General features: G+C 34.8%; 1 protein-coding gene across 2 annotated transcripts in view; it reads right to left on the reverse strand.

The window, feature by feature from the left end:
- Positions 1-2,888: 2,888 nt before the first annotated feature.
- Positions 2,889-24,866, reverse strand: part of usp3 (ubiquitin specific peptidase 3) — a 98,691-nt gene continuing 76,713 nt past the window's right edge. For both annotated transcript variants that reach the window (XM_065002830.1, XM_065002829.1), the window contains one exon: positions 2,889-3,617. In XM_065002830.1, coding sequence (XP_064858902.1) covers positions 3,443-3,617 — 175 coding nt within the window. In that variant the 3' untranslated portion in view covers positions 2,889-3,442. The remainder of the gene's footprint in view (positions 3,618-24,866) is intronic.

Raw genomic sequence — 24,866 nt, forward strand, 5'->3', positions numbered from 1 at the left:
CGGTCTGAAGTCAGGTTAACGCCTGGTGTCAGTCTGGGGTGGGGAACGGTCTGAAGTCAGGTTAACGCCTGGTGTCAGTCTGGGGTGGGGAGCGGTCTGAAGTCAGGTTAACGCCTGGTGTCAGTCTGGGGTGGGGAACGGTCTGAAGTCAGGTTAACGCCTGGTGTCAGTCAGTCTGGGGAACGGTCTGCCCTCAGTCTGGGGTGGGGAGCGGTCTGAAGTCAGGTTAACGCCTGGTGTCAGTCTGGGGTGGGGAGCGGTCTGAAGTCAGGTTAACGCCTGGTGTCAGTCTGGGGTGGGGAACGGTCTGAAGTCAGGTTAACGCCTGGTGTCAGTCTGGGGTGGGGAGCGGTCTGAAGTCAGGTTAACGCCTGGTGTCAGTCTGGGGAGCGGTCTGAAGTCAGGTTAACGCCTGGTGTCAGTCTGGGGTGGGGAACGGTCTGCAGTCAGTCTGGGGAACGGTCTGCCCTCAGTCTGGGGTGGGGAGCGGTCTGAAGTCAGGTTAACGCCTGGTGTCAGTCTGGGGTGGGGAACGGTCTGAAGTCAGGTTAACGCCTGGTGTCAGTCTGGGGTGGGGAACGGTCTGAAGTCAGGTTAACGCCTGGTGTCAGTCTGGGGTGGGGAACGGTCTGAAGTCAGGTTAACGCCTGGTGTCAGTCTGGGGTGGGGAACGGTCTGAAGTCAGGTTAACGCCTGGTGTCAGTCTGGGGTGGGGAGCGGTCTGAAGTCAGGTTAACGCCTGGTGTCAGTCTGGGGTGGGGAGCGGTCTGAAGTCAGGTTAACGCCTGGTGTCAGTCTGGGGTGGGGAGCGGTCTGAAGTCAGGTTAACGCCTGGTGTCAGTCTGGGGTGGGGAGCGGTCTGAAGTCAGGTTAACGCCTGGTGTCAGTCTGGGGTGGGAGCGGTCTGAAGTCAGGTTAACGCCTGGTGTCAGTCTGGGGAACGGTCTGAAGTCAGGTTAACGCCTGGTGTCAGTCAGTCTGGGGAACGGTCTGCCCTCAGTCTGGGGTGGGGAGCGGTCTGAAGTCAGGTTAACGCCTGGTGTCAGTCTGGGGTGGGGAGCGGTCTGAAGTCAGGTTAACACCTGGTGTCAGTCTGGGGTGGGGAGCGGTCTGAAGTCAGGTTAACGCCTGGTGTCAGTCTGGGGTGGGGAGCGGTCTGAAGTCAGGTTAACGCCTGGTGTCAGTCTGGGGAGCGGTCTGAAGTCAGGTTAACGCCTGGTGTCAGTCTGGGGTGGGGAACGGTCTGCAGTCAGTCTGGGGAACGGTCTGCCCTCAGTCTGGGGTGGGGAGCGGTCTGAAGTCAGGTTAACGCCTGGTGTCAGTCTGGGGTGGGGAACGGTCTGAAGTCAGGTTAACGCCTGGTGTCAGTCTGGGGTGGGGAACGGTCTGAAGTCAGGTTAACGCCTGGTGTCAGTCTGGGGTGGGGAGCGGTCTGAAGTCAGGTTAACGCCTGGTGTCAGTCTGGGGTGGGGAACGGTCTGAAGTCAGGTTAACGCCTGGTGTCAGTCTGGGGTGGGGAACGGTCTGAAGTCAGGTTAACGCCTGGTGTCAGTCTGGGGTGGGGAACGGTCTGAAGTCAGGTTAACGCCTGGTGTCAGTCTGGGGTGGGGAGCGGTCTGAAGTCAGGTTAACGCCTGGTGTCAGTCTGGGGTGGGGAGCGGTCTGAAGTCAGGTTAACGCCTGGTGTCAGTCTGGGGTGGGGAGCGGTCTGAAGTCAGGTTAACGCCTGGTGTCAGGTTAACGCCTGGTGTCAGTCTGGGGAACGGTCTGAAGTCAGGTTAACGCCTGGTGTCAGTCAGTCTGGGGAACGGTCTGCCCTCAGTCTGGGGTGGGGAGCGGTCTGAAGTCAGGTTAACGCCTGGTGTCAGTCTGGGGTGGGGAGCGGTCTGAAGTCAGGTTAACGCCTGGTGTCAGTCTGGGGTGGGGAGCGGTCTGAAGTCAGGTTAACGCCTGGTGTCAGTCTGGGGTGGGGAGCGGTCTGAAGTCAGGTTAACGCCTGGTGTCAGTCTGGGGAGCGGTCTGAAGTCAGGTTAACGCCTGGTGTCAGTCTGGGGTGGGGAACGGTCTGCAGTCAGTCTGGGGAACGGTCTGCCCTCAGTCTGGGGTGGGGAGCGGTCTGAAGTCAGGTTGCGCCTGGTGTCAGTCTGGGGTGGGGAACGGTCTGAAGTCAGGTTAACGCCTGGTGTCAGTCTGGGGTGGAACGGTCTGAAGTCAGGTTAACGCCTGGTGTCAGTCTGGGGTGGGAGCGGTCTGAAGTCAGGTTAACGCCTGGTGTCAGTCTGGGGTGGGGAACGGTCTGAAGTCAGGTTAACGCCTGGTGTCAGTCTGGGGTGGGGAACGGTCTGAAGTCAGGTTAACGCCTGGTGTCAGTCTGGGGTGGGGAACGGTCTGAAGTCAGGTTAACGCCTGGTGTCAGTCTGGGGTGGGGAGCGGTCTGAAGTCAGGTTAACGCCTGGTGTCAGTCTGGGGTGGGGAGCGGTCTGAAGTCAGGTTAACGCCTGGTGTCAGTCTGGGGTGGGGAGCGGTCTGAAGTCAGGTTAACGCCTGGTGTCAGTCTGGGGTGGGGAGCGGTCTGAAGTCAGGTTAACGCCTGGTGTCAGTCTGGGGTGGGGAGCGGTCTGAAGTCAGGTTAACGCCTGGTGTCAGTCTGGGGAGCGGTCTGAAGTCAGGTTAACGCCTGGTGTCAGTCTGGGGTGGGGAACGGTCTGCAGTCAGTCTGGGGAACGGTCTGCCCTCAGTCTGGGGTGGGGAGCGGTCTGAAGTCAGGTTAACGCCTGGTGTCAGTCTGGGGTGGGGAACGGTCTGAAGTCAGGTTAACGCCTGGTGTCAGTCTGGGGTGGGGAACGGTCTGAAGTCAGGTTAACGCCTGGTGTCAGTCTGGGGTGGGGAACGGTCTGAAGTCAGGTTAACGCCTGGTGTCAGTCTGGGGTGGGGAACGGTCTGAAGTCAGGTTAACGCCTGGTGTCAGTCTGGGGTGGGGAGCGGTCTGAAGTCAGGTTAACGCCTGGTGTCAGTCTGGGGTGGGGAACGGTCTGAAGTCAGGTTAACGCCTGGTGTCAGTCTGGGGTGGGGAGCGGTCTGAAGTCAGGTTAACGCCTGGTGTCAGTCTGGGGTGGGGAGCGGTCTGAAGTCAGGTTAACGCCTGGTGTCAGTCTGGGGTGGGGAGCGGTCTGAAGTCAGGTTAACGCCTGGTGTCAGTCTGGGGAGCGGTCTGAAGTCAGGTTAACGCCTGGTGTCAGTCTGGGGTGGGGAACGGTCTGAAGTCAGGTTAACGCCTGGTGTCAGTCTGGGGTGGGGAGCGGTCTGAAGTCAGGTTAACGTCTGGTGTCAGTCTGGGGTGGGGAGCGGTCTGAAGTCAGGTTAACGCCTGGTGTCAGTCTGGGGAGCGGTCTGAAGTCAGGTTAACGCCTGGTGTCAGTCTGGGGAGCGGTCTGAAGTCAGGTTAACGCCTGGTGTCAGTCTCAGGTGTAGTTTTCTCAGATCTCTCTGTGTAGAAAAGAATGTAAGCCTTGGCTTTAACCACCGTCTCCTCCTCAGTCAGGGTCACTGTGCTGTCGTTGAAGTGGTACCAGCGACCCTCCCGTTTTCCGTACGCTGTGTAATGTCCCGATCCAACCCTGCCAACACAAAACAGATTTTAAAAGATACTGAATGGAAGAAAACAGAGTGAAACAGGGTCAGACCAACTAGTAATGGAGGGGGGTTTGCTAAAGTTAAATATTTTCTACAGGCTGTGTGTATATGCTGCTGCCAATGACTGGAACGAACTACAAAAATCTTTGAAGCTGGAAACACTTATCTCCCTCACTAGCTTTAAGCACCAACTGTCAGAGCAGCTCACAGATTACTGCACCTGTACATAGCCCACCTATAATTTAGCCCAAACAACTACCTCTTTCCCAACGGTATTTACTTAATTAATTTATTTTCCTCCTTTGCACCCCATTATTTTTATTTCTACTTTGCACATTCTTCCATTGCAAATCTATCATTCCAGTGTTTTACTTGCTATATTGTATTTACTTTGCCACCATGGCCTTTTTTTGCCTTTACCTCCCTTCTCACCTCATTTGCTCACATTGTATATAGACTTGTTTATACTGTATTATTGACTGTATGTTTGTTTTACTCCATGTGTAACTCTGTGTTGTTGTATCTGTCGAACTGCTTTGCTTTATCTTGGCCAGGTCGCAGTTGTAAATCAGAACTTGCCTACCTGGTTAAATAAAGGTAAATAATAAATAAATAAAATATATTTTCTACAGGCTATGTAATGTGTACATCTTTTCTACAGGCTATGTAATGTGTATATATTTTCTACAGGCTATGTAATGTGTATATATTTTCTACAGGCTATGTGTATATCTTTTCTACAGGCTATGTAATGTGTACATCTTTTCTACAGGCCATGTAATGTGTATATCTTTTCTACAGGCTATGTGTATATATTTTCTACAGGCCATGTAATGTGTATATCTTTTCTACAGGCTATGTAATGTGTATATCTTTTCTACAGGCTATGTGTATATCTTTTCTACAGGCTATGTAATGTGTATATCTTTTCTACAGGCTATGTAATGTGTATATCTTTTCTACAGGCTATGTAATGTGTATATCTTTTCTACAGGCTATGTAATGTGTATATCTTTTCTACAGGCTATGTAATGTGTATATCTTTTCTACAGGCTATGTAATGTGTATATCTTTTCTACAGGCTATGTAATGTGTATATCTTTTCTACAGGCTATGTAATGTGTATATCTTTTCTTTCTACAGGCTATGTAATGTGTATATCTTTTCTACAGGCTATGTAATGTGTATATCTTTTCTACAGGCTATGTAATGTGTATATCTTTTCTACAGGCTATGTAATGTGTATATCTTTTCTACAGGCTATGTAATGTGTATATCTTTTCTACAGGCTATGTAATGTGTATATCTTTTCTACAGGCTATGTAATGTGTATATCTTTTCTACAGGCTATGTAATCTTTTCTGTATATATCTTTTCTACAGGCTATGTAATGTGTATATATTTTCTACAGGCTATGTAATGTGTATATATTTTCTACAGGCTATGTAATGTGTATATCTTTTCTACAGGCTATGTAATGTGTATATCTTTTCTACAGGCTATGTGTATATCTTTTCTACAGGCTATGTGTATATATTTTCTACAGGCTATGTGTATATATTTTCTACAGGCTATGTAATGTGTATATATTTTCTACAGGCTATGTAATGTGTATATCTTTTCTACAGGCTATGTGTATATCTTTTCTACAGGCTATGTGTATATCTTTTCTACAGGCTATGTAATGTGTATATATTTTCTACAGGCTATGTGTATATATTTTCTACAGGCTATGTAATGTGTATATATTTTCTACAGGCTATGTGTATATATTTTCTACAGGCTATGTAATGTGTATATATTTTCTACAGGCTATGTGTCTATCTTTTCTACAGGCTATGTAATGTGTATATATTTTCTACAGGCTATGTAATGTGTATATATTTTCTACAGGCTATGTAATGTGTATATCTTTTCTACAGGCTATGTGTATATCTTTTCTACAGGCTATGTGTATATCTTTTCTACAGGCTATGTAATGTGTATATATTTTCTACAGGCTATGTAATGTGTATATCTTTTCTACAGGCTATGTAATGTGTATATCTTTTCTACAGGCTATGTAATGTGTATATCTTTTCTACAGGCTATGTGTATATATTTTCTACAGGCTATGTAATGTGTATATATTTTCTACAGGCTATGTAATGTGTATATATTTTCTACAGGCTATGTAATGTGTATATATTTTCTACAGGCTATGTAATGTGTACATCTTTTCTACAGGCTATGTAATGTGTATATCTTTTCTACAGGCTATGTAATGTGTATATCTTTTCTACAGGCTATGTAATGTGTATATCTTTTCTACAGGCTATGTAATGTGTATATCTTTTCTACAGGCTATGTAATGTGTATATCTTTTCTACAGGCTATGTAATGTGTACATCTTTTCTACAGGCTATGTAATGTGTATATCTTTTCTACAGGCTATGTAATGTGTATATCTTTTCTACAGGCTATGTAATGTGTATATCTTTTCTACAGGCTATGTAATGTGTATATCTTTTCTACAGGCTATGTAATGTGTATATCTTTTCTACAGGCTATGTGTATATATTTTCTACAGGCTATGTAATGTGTATATATTTTCTACAGGCTATGTAATGTGTATATCTTTTCTACAGGCTATGTAATGTGTATATCTTTTCTACAGGCTATGTGTATATCTTTTCTACAGGCTATGTAATGTGTATATATTTTCTACAGGCTATGTAATGTGTATATATTTTCTACAGGCTATGTAATGTGTATATATTTTCTACAGGCTATGTAATGTGTATATCTTTTCTACAGGCTATGTGTATATATTTTCTACAGGCTATGTAATGTGTATATATTTTCTACAGGCTATGTAATGTGTATATCTTTTCTACAGGCTATGTAATGTGTATATATTTTCTACAGGCTATGTAATGTGTATATCTTTTCTACAGGCTATGTAATGTGTATATATTTTCTACAGGCTATGTGTATATCTTTTCTACAGGCTATGTGTATATCTTTTCTACAGGCTATGTAATGTATATCTTTTCTACAGGCTATGTAATGTGTATATATTTTCTACAGGCTATGTAATGTGTATATCTTTTCTACAGGCTATGTAATGTGTATATCTTTTCTACAGGCTATGTAATGTGTATATCTTTTCTACAGGCTATGTAATGTGTATATCTTTTCTACAGGCTATGTAATGTGTATATCTTTTCTACAGGCTATGTAATGTATATCTTTTCTACAGGCTATGTAATGTGTATATCTTTTCTACAGGCTATGTAATGTGTATATCTTTTCTACAGGCTATGTAATGTGTATATCTTTTCTACAGGCTATGTAATGTGTATATCTTTTCTACAGGCTATGTAATGTGTATATCTTTTCTACAGGCTATGTAATGTGTATATCTTTTCTACAGGCTATGTAATGTGTATATATTTTCTACAGGCTATGTAATGTGTATATTTTTCTACAGGCTATGTGTGTATATCTTTTCTACAGGCTATGTAATGTGTATATCTTTTCTACAGGCTATGTAATGTGTATATCTTTTCTACAGGCTATGTAATGTGTATATATTTTCTACAGGCTATGTGTGTATATCTTTTCTACAGGCTATGTAATGTGTATATATTTTCTACAGGCTATGTAATGTGTATATCTTTTCTACAGGCTATGTGTATATATTTTCTACAGGCTATGTAATGTGTATATCTTTTCTACAGGCTATGTAATGTGTATATATTTTCTACAGGCTATGTGTATATCTTTTCTACAGGCTATGTAATGTGTATATATTTTCTACAGGCTATGTAATGTGTATATCTTTTCTACAGGCTATGTAATGTGTATATCTTTTCTACAGGCTATGTAATGTGTATATATTTTCTACAGGCTATGTGTATATCTTTTCTACAGGCTATGTAATGTGTATATATTTTCTACAGGCTATGTAATGTGTATATATTTTCTACAGGCTATGTAATGTGTATATATTTTCTACAGGCTATGTAATGTGTATATCTTTTCTACAGGCTATGTGTATATATTTTCTACAGGCTATGTAATGTGTATATCTTTTCTACAGGCTATGTAATGTGTATATCTTTTCTACAGGCTATGTAATGTGTATATCTTTTCTACAGGCTATGTGTATATCTTTTCTACAGGCTATGTAATGTGTATATCTTTTCTACAGGCTATGTGTATATATTTTCTACAGGCTATGTGTATATCTTTTCTACAGGCTATGTAATGTGTATATCTTTTCTACAGGCTATGTAATGTGTACATCTTTTCTACAGGCTATGTGTATATATTTTCTACAGGCTATGTAATGTGTATATATTTTCTACAGGCTATGTAATGTCTATATTTTCTACAGGCTATGTAATGTGTATATCTTTTCTACAGGCTATGTAATGTGTATATCTTTTCTACAGGCTATGTAATGTATATATTTTTCTACAGGCTATGTAATGTGTATATCTTTTCTACAGGCTATGTAATGTGTATATCTTTTCTACAGGCTATGTAATGTGTATATCTTTTCTACAGGCTATGTAATGTGTATATCTTTTCTACAGGCTATGTAATGTGTATATATTTTCTACAGGCTATGTAATGTGTATATCTTTTCTACAGGCTATGTAATGTGTATATATTTTCTACAGGCTATGTAATGTGTATATCTTTTCTACAGGCTATGTAATGTGTATATCTTTTCTACAGGCTATGTAATGTGTATATCTTTTCTACAGGCTATGTAATGTGTATATATTTTCTACAGGCTATGTGTATATATTTTCTATGTGTATATCTTTTCTACAGGCTATGTAATGTATATCTTTTCTACAGGCTATGTAATGTGTATATATTTTCTACAGGCTATGTGTATATATTTTCTACAGGCTATGTGTATATATTTTCTACAGGCTATGTAATGTGTATATCTTTTCTACAGGCTATGTAATGTGTATATCTTTTCTACAGGCTATGTAATGTGTATATCTTTTCTACAGGCTATGTAATGTGTATATCTTTTCTACAGGCTATGTAATGTGTATATCTTTTCTACAGGCTATGTGTATATCTTTTCTACAGGCTATGTGTATATCTTTTCTACAGGCTATGTAATGTGTATATATTTTCTACAGGCTATGTAATGTGTATATCTTTTCTACAGGCTATGTAATGTGTATATCTTTTCTACAGGCTATGTAATGTGTATATCTTTTCTACAGGCTATGTGTATATATTTTCTACAGGCTATGTAATGTGTATATCTTTTCTACAGGCTATGTAATGTATATATTTTCTACAGGCTATGTAATGTGTATATATTTTCTACAGGCTATGTAATGTGTATATCTTTTCTACAGGCTATGTAATGTGTATATATTTTCTACAGGCTATGTAATGTGTATATATTTTCTACAGGCTATGTAATGTGTATATTTTTCTACAGGCTATGTAATGTGTATCTTTTCTACAGGCTATGTAATGTGTATATCTTTTCTACAGGCTATGTAATGTGTATATCTTTTCTACAGGCTATGTAATGTGTATATCTTTTCTACAGGCTATGTAATGTGTATATATTTTCTACAGGCTATGTAATGTGTATATATTTTCTACAGGCTATGTAATGTGTATATATTTTCTACAGGCTATGTAATGTGTATATCTTTTCTACAGGCTATGTGTATATCTTTTCTACAGGCTATGTGTATATCTTTTCTACAGGCTATGTAATGTGTATATCTTTTCTACAGGCTATGTAATGTGTATATCTTTTCTACAGGCTATGTGTATATCTTTTCTACAGGCTATGTAATGTGTATATATTTTCTACAGGCTATGTAATGTGTATATATTTTCTACAGGCTATGTAATGTGTATATATTTTCTACAGGCTATGTAATGTGTATCTTTTCTACAGGCTATGTAATGTGTATATCTTTTCTACAGGCTATGTAATGTGTATATCTTTTCTACAGGCTATGTAATGTGTATATCTTTTCTACAGGCTATGTAATGTGTATATCTTTTCTACAGGCTATGTAATGTGTATATCTTTTCTACAGGCTATGTAATGTGTATATCTTTTCTACAGGCTATGTAATGTGTATATCTTTTCTACAGGCTATGTAATGTGTATATCTTTTCTACAGGCTATGTAATGTGTATATCTTTTCTACAGGCTATGTAATGTGTATATCTTTTCTACAGGCTATGTAATGTGTATATCTTTTCTACAGGCTATGTGTATATATTTTCTACAGGCTATGTAATGTGTATATATATTTTCTACAGGCTATGTGTATATCTTTTCTACAGGCTATGTAATGTGTATATATTTTCTACAGGCTATGTAATGTGTATATCTTTTCTACAGGCTATGTAATGTGTATATCTTTTCTACAGGCTATGTGTATATATTTTCTACAGGCTATGTAATGTGTATATATTTTCTACAGGCTATGTAATGTATATCTTTTCTACAGGCTATGTAATGTGTATATATTTTCTACAGGCTATGTAATGTGTATCTTTTCTACAGGCTATGTAATGTGTACATCTTTTCTACAGGCTATGTAATGTGTATATCTTTTCTACAGGCTATGTGTATATATTTTCTACAGGCTATGTAATGTGTATATATTTTCTACAGGCTATGTGTCTATCTTTTCTACAGGCTATGTGTATATATTTTCTACAGGCTATGTAATGTGTATATCTTTTCTACAGGCTATGTAATGTGTATATCTTTTCTACAGGCTATGTAATGTGTATATCTTTTCTACAGGCTATGTAATGTGTATATCTTTTCTACAGGCTATGTAATGTGTATATATTTTCTACAGGCTATGTAATGTGTATATCTTTTCTACAGGCTATGTAATGTGTATATATTTTCTACAGGCTATGTGTATATCTTTTCTACAGGCTATGTAATGTGTATATATTTTCTACAGGCTATGTAATGTGTATATATTTTCTACAGGCTATGTGTATATCTTTTCTACAGGCTATGTAATGTGTATATCTTTTCTACAGGCTATGTAATGTGTATATCTTTTCTACAGGCTATGTGTCTATCTTTTCTACAGGCTATGTGTATATATTTTCTACAGGCTATGTAATGTGTATATATTTTCTACAGGCTATGTAATGTGTATATCTTTTCTACAGGCTATGTAATGTGTGTATATCTTTTCTACAGGCTATGTAATGTGTATATCTTTTCTACAGGCTATGTGTATATATTTTCTACAGGCTATGTGTATATATTTTCTACAGGCTATGTAATGTGTATATATTTTCTACAGGCTATGTGTGTATATATTTTCTACAGGCTATGTAATGTGTATATCTTTTCTACAGGCTATGTAATGTATATCTTTTCTACAGGCTATGTAATGTGTATATCTTTTCTACAGGCTATGTAATGTGTATATCTTTTCTACAGGCTATGTGTATATCTTTTCTACAGGCTATGTAATGTGTATATCTTTTCTACAGGCTATGTAATGTGTATATCTTTTCTACAGGCTATGTAATGTGTATATCTTTTCTACAGGCTATGTAATGTGTATATCTTTTCTACAGGCTATGTAATGTGTATATCTTTTCTACAGGCTATGTAATGTGTATATATTTTCTACAGGCTATGTAATGTGTATATATTTTCTACAGGCTATGTAATGTGTATATCTTTTCTACAGGCTATGTAATGTGTATATCTTTTCTACAGGCTATGTAATGTGTATATCTTTTCTACAGGCTATGTAATGTGTATATCTTTTCTACAGGCTATGTGTATATCTTTTCTACAGGCTATGTAATGTGTATATCTTTTCTACAGGCTATGTAATGTGTATATCTTTTCTACAGGCTATGTAATGTGTATATATTTTCTACAGGCTATGTAATGTGTATATATTTTCTACAGGCTATGTAATGTGTATATCTTTTCTACAGGCTATGTAATGTGTATATCTTTTCTACAGGCTATGTAATGTGTATATCTTTTCTACAGGCTATGTAATGTGTATATTTTTCTACAGGCTATGTAATGTGTATATCTTTTCTACAGGCTATGTAATGTGTATATCTTTTCTACAGGCTATGTAATGTGTATATCTTTTCTACAGGCTATGTGTATATATTTTCTACAGGCTATGTGTGTATCTTTTCTACAGGCTATGTAATGTGTATATCTTTTCTACAGGCTATGTGTATATCTTTTCTACAGGCTATGTGTATATCTTTTCTACAGGCTATGTAATGTGTATATCTTTTCTACAGGCTATGTAATGTGTATATCTTTTCTACAGGCTATGTAATGTGTATATCTTTTCTACAGGCTATGTGTATATCTTTTCTACAGGCTATGTAATGTGTATATCTTTTCTACAGGCTATGTAATGTGTATATCTTTTCTACAGGCTATGTAATGTGTATATCTTTTCTACAGGCTATGTAATGTGTATATCTTTTCTACAGGCTATGTAATGTGTATATCTTTTCTACAGGCTATGTAATGTGTATATATTTTCTACAGGCTATGTAATGTGTATATATTTTCTACAGGCTATGTAATGTGTATATATTTTCTACAGGCTATGTAATGTGTATATCTTTTCTACAGGCTATGTAATGTGTATATCTTTTCTACAGGCTATGTAATGTGTATATCTTTTCTACAGGCTATGTAATGTGTATATCTTTTCTACAGGCTATGTAATGTATATTTTTCTACAGGCTATGTAATGTGTATATTTTTCTACAGGCTATGTAATGTGTATATCTTTTCTACAGGCTATGTGTATATATTTTCTACAGGCTATGTAATGTATATATTTTCTACAGGCTATGTAATGTGTATATCTTTTCTACAGGCTATGTAATGTATATATTTTCTACAGGCTATGTAATGTGTATATATTTTCTACAGGCTATGTGTATATATTTTCTACAGGCTATGTAATGTATATATTTTCTACAGGCTATGTAATGTGTATATCTTTTCTACAGGCTATGTAATGTGTATATCTTTTCTACAGGCTATGTAATGTGTATATCTTTTCTACAGGCTATGTGTGTATATCTTTTCTACAGGCTATGTAATGTGTGTATATCTTTTCTACAGGCTATGTGTATATCTTTTCTACAGGCTATGTAATGTGTATATATTTTCTACAGGCTATGTAATGTGTATATCTTTTCTACAGGCTATGTAATGTGTATATCTTTTCTACAGGCTATGTAATGTGTATATCTTTTCTACAGGCTATGTGTGTATATATTTTCTACAGGCTATGTAATGTGTATATCTTTTCTACAGGCTATGTAATGTGTATATTTTTCTACAGGCTATGTAATGTGTATATCTTTTCTACAGGCTATGTAATGTGTATATCTTTTCTACAGGCTATGTAATGTGTATATCTTTCTACAGGCTATGTATATGTGTATGTATATTTTCTACAGGCTATGTAATGTGTATCTTTTCTACAGGCTATGTAATGTGTATATCTTTTCTACAGGCTATGTAATGTGTATATCTTTTCTACAGGCTATGTAATGTGTATATCTTTTCTACAGGCTATGTAATGTGTATATCTTTTCTACAGGCTATGTAATATATCTTTTCTACAGGCTATGTAATGTATATCTTTTCTACAGGCTATGTGTATATATTTTCTACAGGCTATGTAATGTGTATATATTTTCTACAGGCTATGTAATGTGTATATCTTTTCTACAGGCTATGTGTATATATTTTCTACAGGCTATGTAATGTGTATATATTTTCTACAGGCTATGTAATGTGTATATCTTTTCTACAGGCTATGTAATGTGTATATCTTTTCTACAGGCTATGTAATGTGTATATCTTTTCTACAGGCTATGTAATGTGTATATTTTTCTACAGGCTATGTAATGTGTATATATTTTCTACAGGCTATGTGTATATATTTTCTACAGGCTATGTAATGTGTATATTTTTCTACAGGCTATGTAATGTGTATATATTTTCTACAGGCTATGTGTATATATTTTCTACAGGCTATGTAATGTGTATATATTTTCTACAGGCTATGTGTATATATTTTCTACAGGCTATGTAATGTGTATATATTTTCTACAGGCTATGTAATGTGTACATCTTTTCTACAGGCTATGTAATGTGTATATCTTTTCTACAGGCCATGTGTATATATTTTCTACAGGCTATGTAATGTGTATATATTTTCTACAGGCTATGTGTATATATTTTCTACAGGCTATGTAATGTGTATATATTTTCTACAGGCTATGTAATGTGTATATCTTTTCTACAGGCTATGTAATGTGTATATCTTTTCTACAGGCTATGTGTATATCTTTTCTGCAGGCTATGTAATGTGTATATCTTTTCTACAGGCTATGTAATGTGTATATCTTTTCTATCTATGTTTATATTTTCTACAGGCTATGTAATGTGTACATCTTTTCTACAGGCTATGTAATGTGTATATTTTCTACAGGCTATGTGTATATATTTTTCTACAGGCTATGTAATGTGTACATCTTTTCTACAGGCTATGTAATGTGTATATCTTTTCTACAGGCTATGTAATGTGTATATATTTTCTACAGGCTATGTAATGTGTATATATTTTCTACAGGCTATGTAATGTGTATATATTTTCTACAGGCTATGTAATGTGTATATATTTTCTACAGGCTATGTAATGTGTATATATTTTCTACAGGCTATGTGTATATCTTTTCTACAGGCTATGTAATGTGTATATCTTTTCTACAGGCTATGTAATGTGTATATCTTTTCTACAGGCTATGTAATGTGTATATATTTTCTACAGGCTATGTGTATATCTTTTCTACAGGCTATGTAATGTGTATATCTTTTCTACAGGCTATGTGTATATATTTTCTACAGGCTATGTGTATATATTTTCTACAGGCTATGTGTATATCTTTTCTACAGGCTATGTAATGTGTATATATTTTCTACAGGCTATGTAATGTGTATATCTTTTCTACAGGCTATGTAATGTGTATATCTTTTCTACAGGCTATGTGTATATATTTTCTGCAGGCTATGTAATGTGTATATCTTTTCTACAGGCTATGTAATGTGTATATCTTTTCTACAGGCTATGTAATGTGTATATATTTTCTACAGGCTATGTAATGTGTATATCTTTTCTACAGGCTATGTAATGTGTATATCTTTTCTACAGGCTATGTGTATATATTTTCTACAGGCTATGTAATGTGTATATCTTTTCTACAGGCTATGTAATGTGTATATCTTTTCTACAGGCTATGTGTATATATTTTCTACAGGCTATGTAATGTGTATATATTTTCTACAGGCTATGTGTATATATTTTCTACAGGCTATGTAATGTGTATATATTTTCTACAGGCTATGTAATGTGTATATCTTTTCTACAGGCTATGTAATGTGTATATCTTTTCTACAGGCTATGTGTATATATTTTCTACAGGCTATGTAATGTGTATATCTTTTCTACAGGCTATGTAATGTGTATATCTTTTCTACAGGCTATGTAATGTGTATATCTTTTCTACAGGCTATGTAATGTGTATATCTTTTCTACAGGCTATGTAATGTGTATATCTTTTCTACAGGCTATGTGTATATCTTTTCTACAGGCTATGTAATGTGTATATATTTTCTACAGGCTATGTAATGTGTATATCTTTTCTACAGGCTATGTGTATATATTTTCTACAGGCTATGTAATGTGTATATCTTTTCTACAGGCTATGTAATGTGTATATATTTTCTACAGGCTATGTAATGTGTATATCTTTTCTACAGGCTATGTGTATATCTTTTCTACAGGCTATGTAATGTGTATATCTTTTCTACAGGCTATGTAATGTGTATATCTTTTCTACAGGCTATGTAATGTGTATATCTTTTCTACAGGCTATGTAATGTGTATATCTTTTCTACAGGCTATGTAATGTGTATATCTTTTCTACAGGCTATGTGTATATATTTTCTACAGGCTATGTAATGTGTATATATTTTCTACAGGCTATGTAATGTGTATATATTTTCTACAGGCTATGTAATGTGTATATCTTTTCTACAGGCTATGTAATGTGTATATCTTTTCTACAGGCTATGTAATGTGTATATCTTTTCTTTTCTACAGGCTATGTAATGTGTACATATTTTCTACAGGCTATGTAATGTGTATATATTTTCTACAGGCTATGTAATGTGTATATCTTTTCTACAGGCTATGTAATGTGTATATCTTTTCTACAGGCTATGTGTATATATTTTCTACAGGCTATGTAATGTGTATATCTTTTCTACAGGCTATGTGTGTATATCTTTTCTACAGGCTATGTAATGTATATATTTTCTACAGGCTATGTAATGTGTATATCTTTTCTACAGGCTATGTAATGTGTATATCTTTTCTACAGGCTATGTTTATATTTTCTACAGGCTATGTAATGTGTATATTTTCTACAGGCTATGTGTATATCTTTTCTACAGGCTATGTAATGTGTATATCTTTTCTACAGGCTATGTAATGTGTACATCTTTTCTACAGGCTATGTAATGTGTATATATTTTCTACAGGCTATGTAATGTGTATATCTTTTCTACAGGCTATGTAATGTGTATATCTTTTCTACAGGCTATGTGTATATATTTTCTACAGGCTATGTAATGTGTATATCTTTTCTACAGGCTATGTAATGTGTATATCTTTTCTACAGGCTATGTGTAATGGCTATATATCTTTTCTACAGGCTATGTAATGTGTATATCTTTTCTACAGGCTATGTGTATATATTTTCTACAGGCTATGTAATATATCTTTTCTACAGGCTATGTGTAATGGCTATGTGTATATATTTTCTACAGGCTATGTAATGTGTATATCTTTTCTACAGGCTATGTGTATATATTTTTCTGTATGTGTATCTTTTCTACAGGCTATGTAATGTGTATATCTTTTCTACAGGCTATGTAATGTGTATATTTTTCTACAGGCTATGTAATGTGTATATATTTTCTACAGGCTATGTAATGTGTATATCTTTTCTACAGGCTATGTAATGTGTATATCTTTTCTACAGGCTATGTAATGTGTATATCTTTTCTACAGGCTATGTGTATATATTTTCTACAGGCTATGTAATATCTTTTGTATATATTTTCTACAGGCTATGTAATGTGTATATCTTTTCTACAGGCTATGTAATGTGTATATCTTTTCTACAGGCTATGTAATGTATGTATATCTTTTCTACAGGCTATGTGTATATATTTTCTACAGGCTATGTAATGTGTATATATTTTCTACAGGCTATGTAATCTTTTCTACAGGCTATGTATATCTTTTCTACAGGCTATGTAATGTGTATATCTTTTCTACAGGCTATGTGTATATATTTTCTACAGGCTATGTAATGTGTATATATTTTCTACAGGCTATGTAATGTAATCTTTTCTACAGGCTATGTGTATATATTTTCTACAGGCTATGTAATGTGTATATCTTTTCTACAGGCTATGTAATGTGTATATCTTTTCTACAGGCTATGTGTATATATTTTTCTACAGGCTATGTAATGTGTATATCTTTTCTACAGGCTATGTGTATATATTTTCTACAGGCTATGTAATGTGTATATATTTTCTACAGGCTATGTAATGTGTATATTTTCTACAGGCTATGTGTGTGTATATTTTCTACAGGCTATGTAATGTGTATATCTTTTCTACAGGCTATGTATATAAGGCCATGTGTATATATTTTCTACAGGCTATGTAATGTGTATATATTTTCTACAGGCTATGTAATGTGTATATCTTTTCTACAGGCTATGTAATGTGTATATCTTTTCTACAGGCTATGTAATGTGTATATATTTTCTACAGGCTATGTAATGTGTATATATTTTCTACAGGCTATGTGTGTATATCTTTTCTACAGGCTATGTAATGTGTATATCTTTTCTACAGGCTATGTAATGTGTATATCTTTTCTACAGGCTATGTAATGTGTATATCTTTTCTACAGGCTATGTAATGTGTATATATTTTCTACAGGCTATGTAATGTGTATATATTTTCTACAGGCTATGTGTATATATTTTCTACAGGCTATGTAATGTGTATATCTTTTCTACAGGCTATGTGTGTATATTTTCTACAGGCTATGTAATGTGTATATCTTTTCTACAGGCTATGTAATGTGTATATCTTTTCTACAGGCTATGTAATGTGTATATCTTTTCTACAGGCTATGTGTATATATTTTCTACAGGCTATGTAATGTGTATATATTTTCTACAGGCTATGTAATGTGTATATCTTTTCTACAGGCTATGTGTATATATTTTCTACAGGCTATGTAATGTGTATATCTTTTCTACAGGCTTGTGTATATCTTTTCTGCAGGCTATGTAATGTGTATATATTTTCTACAGGCTATGTAATGTGTATCTTTTCTACAGGCTATGTAATGTGTATGTGTATCTTTTCTACAGGCTATGTAATGTGTACATCTTTTCTACAGGCTATGTAATGTGTATATATTTTCTACAGGCTATGTAATGTGTATATCTTTTCTACAGGCTATGTAATGTGTATATCTTTTCTACAGGCTATGTAATGTGTATATCTTTTCTACAGGCTATGTGTATATATTTTCTACAGGCTATGTGTACATCTTTTCTACAGGCTATGTAATGTGTATATCTTTTCTACAGGCCATGTGTATATATTTTCTACAGGCCATGTAATGTGTATATATTTTCTACAGGCTATGTGTATATCTTTTCTACAGGCTATGTAATGTGTATATATTTTCTACAGGCTATGTGTACATATTTTCTACAGGCTATGTAATGTGTACATCTTTTCTACAGGCTATGTGTATATATTTTCTGCAGGCTATGTAATGTGTACATCTTTTCTACAGGCTATGTAATGTGTATATCTTTTCTACAGGCTATGTAATGTGTATATTTTCTGCAGGCTATGTAATGTGTATATCTTTTCTACAGGCTATGTAATGTGTATATCTTTTCTACAGGCTATGTGTATATATTTTCTACAGGCTATGTAATGTGTACATCTTTTCTACAGGCTATGTAATGTGTATATCTTTTCTACAGGCTATGTGTATATATTTTCTACAGGCTATGTAATGTGTATATATTTTCTACAGGCTATGTAATGTGTATATATTTTCTACAGGCTATGTAATGTGTATATATTTTCTACAGGCTATGTAATGTGTATATCTTTTCTACAGGCCATGTGTATATATTTTCTACAGGCTATGTAATGTGTATATATTTTCTACAGGCTATGTGTATATATTTTCTACAGGCTATGTAATGTGTATATCTTTTCTGCAGGCTATGTAATGTGTACATCTTTTCTACAGGCTATGTAATGTGTATATCTTTTCTACAGGCTATGTGTATATATTTTCTGCAGGCTATGTAATGTGTATATCTTTTCTACAGGCTATGTAATGTGTATATCTTTTCTACAGGCTATGTAATGTGTATATCTTTTCTACAGGCTATGTGTATATATTTTCTACAGGCTATGTGTATATATTTTCTACAGGCTATGTAATGTGTATATATTTTCTACAGGCTATGTAATGTGTACATCTTTTCTACAGGCTATGTAATGTGTATATATTTTCTACAGGCTATGTAATGTGTATATATTTTCTACAGGCTATGTAATGTGTATATATTTTCTACAGGCTATGTAATGTGTATATCTTTTCTACAGGCAATGTGTATATATTTTCTACAGGCTATGTAATGTGTATATCTTTTCTACAGGCCATGTGTATATATTTTCTACAGTATGTAATGTGTATATCTTTTTGTATATATTTTCTACAGGCTATGTAATGTGTATATATTTTCTACAGGCTATGTGTATATATTTTCTACAGGCTATGTAATGTGTATATATTTTCTACAGGCTATGTAATGTGTATATCTTTTCTACAGGCTATGTAATGTATATCTTTTCTACAGGCCATTTTCTACAGGCTATGTAATGTGTATATATTTTCTACAGGCTATGTGTATATATTTTCTACAGGCTATGTAATGTGTATATATTTTCTACAGGCTATGTAATGTGTATATCTTTTCTACAGGCTATGTAATGTGTATATCTTTTCTACAGGCTATGTAATGTGTATATCTTTTCTACAGGCTATGTGTATATCTTTTCTGCAGGCTATGTAATGTGTATATCTTTTCTACAGGCCGTGTGTATATCTTTTCTACAGGCCATGTGTATATATTTTCTACAGGCTATGTAATGTGTACATCTTTTCTACAGGCCATGTGTATATATTTTCTACAGGCTATGTGTATATATTTTCTACAGGCTATGTGTATATCTTTTCTACAGGCTATGTAATGTGTACATCTTTTCTACAGGCTATGTAATGTGTATATCTTTTCTACAGGCTATGTAATGTGTACATCTTTTCTACAGGCTATGTAATGTGTATATATTTTCTACAGGCTATGTAATGTGTATATCTTTTCTACAGGCTATGTAATGTGTATATCTTTTCTACAGGCTATGTAATGTGTATATCTTTTCTACAGGCTATGTAATGTGTATATATTTTCTACAGGCTATGTAATGTGTATATATTTTCTACAGGCTATGTAATGTGTATATATTTTCTACAGGCTATGTGTATATCTTTTCTACAGGCTATGTAATGTGTATATCTTTTCTACAGGCTATGTAATGTGTATATATTTTCTACAGGCTATGTAATGTGTATATATTTTCTACAGGCTATGTGTATATATTTTCTGCAGGCTATGTAATGTGTACATCTTTTCTACAGGCTATGTAATGTGTATATCTTTTCTACAGGCTATGTGTATATATTTTCTACAGGCTATGTGTACATCTTTTCTACAGGCTATGTAATGTGTATATCTTTTCTACAGGCTATGTAATGTGTATATCTTTTCTACAGGCTATGTGTATATATTTTCTACAGGCTGTGTGTACATCTTTTCTACAGGCTATGTAATGTGTATATCTTTTCTACAGGCCATTGTCTACAGGCTATGTAATGTGTATATATTTTCTACAGGCTATGTGTATATCTTTTCTACAGGCTATGTAATGTGTATATATTTTCTACAGGCTATGTGTACATATTTTCTACAGGCTATGTAATGTGTACATCTTTTCTACAGGCTATGTGTATATATTTTCTGCAGGCTATGTAATGTGTACATCTTTTCTACAGGCTATGTAATGTGTATATCTTTTCTACAGGCTATGTGTATATATTTTCTGCAGGCTATGTAATGTGTATATCTTTTCTACAGGCTATGTGTATATATTTTCTACAGGCTATGTAATGTGTATATCTTTTCTACAGGCTATGTAATGTGTATATCTTTTCTACAGGCTATGTGTATATATTTTCTACAGGCTATGTAATGTGTATATCTTTTCTACAGGCTATGTGTATATATTTTCTACAGGCTATGTAATGTGTACATCTTTTCTACAGGCTATGTAATGTGTATATCTTTTCTACAGGCTATGTAATGTGTACATCTTTTCTACAGGCTATGTGTATATATTTTCTACAGGCTATGTAATGTGTATATATTTTCTACAGGCTATGTAATGTGTATATATTTTCTACAGGCTATGTAATGTGTATATATTTTCTATAGGCTATGTAATGTGTATATCTTTTCTACAGGCCATGTGTATATATTTTCTACAGGCTATGTAATGTGTATATCTTTTCTACAGGCCATGTGTATATATTTTCTACAGGCTATGTAATGTGTATATATTTTCTACAGGCTATGTAATGTGTATATCTTTTCTACAGGCTATGTAATGTGTATATCTTTTCTACAGGCCATGTGTATATATTTTCTACAGGCTATGTAATGTGTATATATTTTCTACAGGCTATGTGTATATATTTTCTACAGGCTATGTAATGTGTATATCTTTTCTACAGGCTATGTAATGTGTATATATTTTCTACAGGCTATGTGTCTATCTTTTCTACAGGCTATGTGTCTATCTTTTCTACAGGCTATGTAATGTGTATATCTTTTCTACAGGCTATGTAATGTGTATATCTTTTCTACAGGCCATGTAATGTGTATATATTTTCTACAGGCTATGTAATGTGTATATATTTTCTACAGGCTATGTAATGTGTATATCTTTTCTACAGGCTATGTAATGTGTATATATTTTCTACAGGCTATGTAATGTGTATATATTTTCTACAGGCTATGTAATGTGTATATCTTTTCTACAGGCTATGTAATGTGTATATATTTTCTACAGGCTATGTAATGTGTACATCTTTTCTACAGGCTATGTAATGTGTACATCTTTTCTACAGGCTATGTAATGTGTATATCTTTTCTACAGGCTATGTAAAGTGTATATATTTTCTACAGGCTATGTAATGTGTACATCTTTTCTACAGGCTATGTAATGTGTATATATTTTCTACAGGCTATGTAATGTGTACATCTTTTCTACAGGCTATGTAATGTGTATATATTTTCTACAGGCTATGTAATGTGTACATCTTTTCTACAGGCTATGTAATGTGTACATCTTTTCTACAGGCTATGTGTATATCTTTTCTACAGGCTATGTAATGTGTATATATTTTCTACAGGCTATGTGTCTATCTTTTCTACAGGCTATGTGTCTATCTTTTCTACAGGCTATGTAATGTGTATATATTTTCTACAGGCTATGTGTATATCTTTTCTACAGGCTATGTAATGTGTATATATTTTCTACAGGCTATGTAATGTGTATATCTTTTCTACAGGCTATGTAATGTGTATATCTTTTCTACAGGCTATGTGTATATCTTTTCTACAGGCTATGTAATGTGTATATATTTTCTACAGGCTATGTAATGTGTATATCTTTTCTACAGGCCATGTAATGTGTATATATTTTCTACAGGCTATGTAATGTGTATATATTTTCTACAGGCTATGTAATGTGTATATATTTTCTACAGGCCATGTAATGTGTATATATTTTCTACAGGCTATGTGTATATCTTTTCTACAGGCTATGTAATGTGTATATCTTTTCTACAGGCTATGTAATGTGTATATCTTTTCTACAGGCTATGTGTCTATATATTTTCTACAGGCTATGTGTATATATTTTCTACAGGCTATGTAATGTGTATATATTTTCTACAGGCTATGTAATCTTTTCTACAGGCTGTGTATATCTTTTCTACAGGCTATGTAATGTGTATATATTTTCTACAGGCTATGTGTATATATTTTCTACAGGCTATGTGTATATCTTTTCTACAGGCTATGTAATGTGTATATATTTTCTACAGGCTATGTAATGTGTATATCTTTTCTACAGGCTATGTAATGTGTATATATTTTCTACAGGCTATGTATATATGTGTATATATTTTCTACAGGCCATGTAATGTGTATATATTTTCTACAGGCTATGTAATGTGTATATATTTTCTACAGGCTATGTAATGTGTATATCTTTTCTACAGGCTATGTAATGTGTATATATTTTCTACAGGCTATGTAATGTGTATATCTTTTCTACAGGCTATGTAATGTGTATATATTTTCTACAGGCTATGTAATGTGTATATATTTTCTACAGGCTATGTAATGTGTATATCTTTTCTACAGGCTATGTAATGTGTATATATTTTCTACAGGCTATGTGTATATCTTTTCTACAGGCCATGTAATGTGTATATATTTTCTACAGGCTATGTAATGTGTATATATTTTCTACAGGCTATGTAATGTGTATATCTTTTCTACAGGCTATGTAATGTGTATATCTTTTCTACAGGCTATGTAATGTGTATATCTTTTCTACAGGCTATGTAATGTGTATATTTTTCTACAGGCTGTAATGTGTATATCTTTTCTACAGGCTATGTAATGTGTATATCTTTTCTACAGGCTATTTGTATATATTTTCTACAGGCTATGTAATGTGTATATCTTTTCTACAGGCTATGTAATGTGTATATCTTTTCTACAGGCTATGTGTATATATTTTCTGCAGGCTATGTAATGTGTATATCTTTTCTACAGGCTATGTGTATATATTTTCTACAGGCTATGTAATGTGTACATCTTTTCTACAGGCTATGTAATGTGTATATCTTTTCTATATGTGTATATTTTTCTACAGGCTATGTAATGTGTATATCTTTTCTACAGGCTATGTGTATATATTTTCTACAGGCTATGTAATGTGTACATCTTTTCTACAGGCTATGTAATGTGTATATCTTTTCTACAGGCTATGTAATGTGTATATATTTTCTACAGGCTATGTAATGTGTATATATTTTCTACAGGCTATGTAATGTGTATATATTTTCTACAGGCTATGTAATGTGTATATATTTTCTATAGGCTATGTAATGTGTATATCTTTTCTACAGGCCATGTGTATATATTTTCTACAGGCTATGTAATGTGTATATCTTTTCTACAGGCCATGTGTATATATTTTCTACAGGCTATGTAATGTGTATATATTTTCTACAGGCTATGTAATGTGTACATCTTTTCTACAGGCTATGTAATGTGTATATCTTTTCTACAGGCCATGTGTATATATTTTCTACAGGCTATGTAATGTGTATATATTTTCTACAGGCTATGTGTATATATTTTCTACAGGCTATGTAATGTGTATATCTTTTCTACAGGCTATGTGTATATATTTTCTACAGGCTATGTAATGTGTATATATTTTCTACAGGCTATGTAATGTGTATATCTTTTCTACAGGCTATGTAATGTGTATATCTTTTCTACAGGCTATGTAATGTGTATATCTTTTCTACAGGCTATGTAATGTGTATATATTTTCTACAGGCTATGTAATGTGTATATCTTTTCTACAGGCTATGTGTATATCTTTTCTACAGGCTATGTAATGTGTATATATTTTCTACAGGCTATGTAATGTGTATATATTTTCTACAGGCTATGTAATGTGTATATCTTTTCTACAGGCTATGTAATGTGTATATATTTTCTACAGGCTATGTAATGTGTATATATTTTCTACAGGCTATGTAATGTGTATATCTTTTCTACAGGCTATGTAATGTGTATATATT

This window comes from Oncorhynchus nerka, linkage group LG17 (assembly GCF_034236695.1).
Source record: "Oncorhynchus nerka isolate Pitt River linkage group LG17, Oner_Uvic_2.0, whole genome shotgun sequence".
NCBI classification, from domain to species: Eukaryota; Metazoa; Chordata; class Actinopteri; order Salmoniformes; family Salmonidae; genus Oncorhynchus; species Oncorhynchus nerka.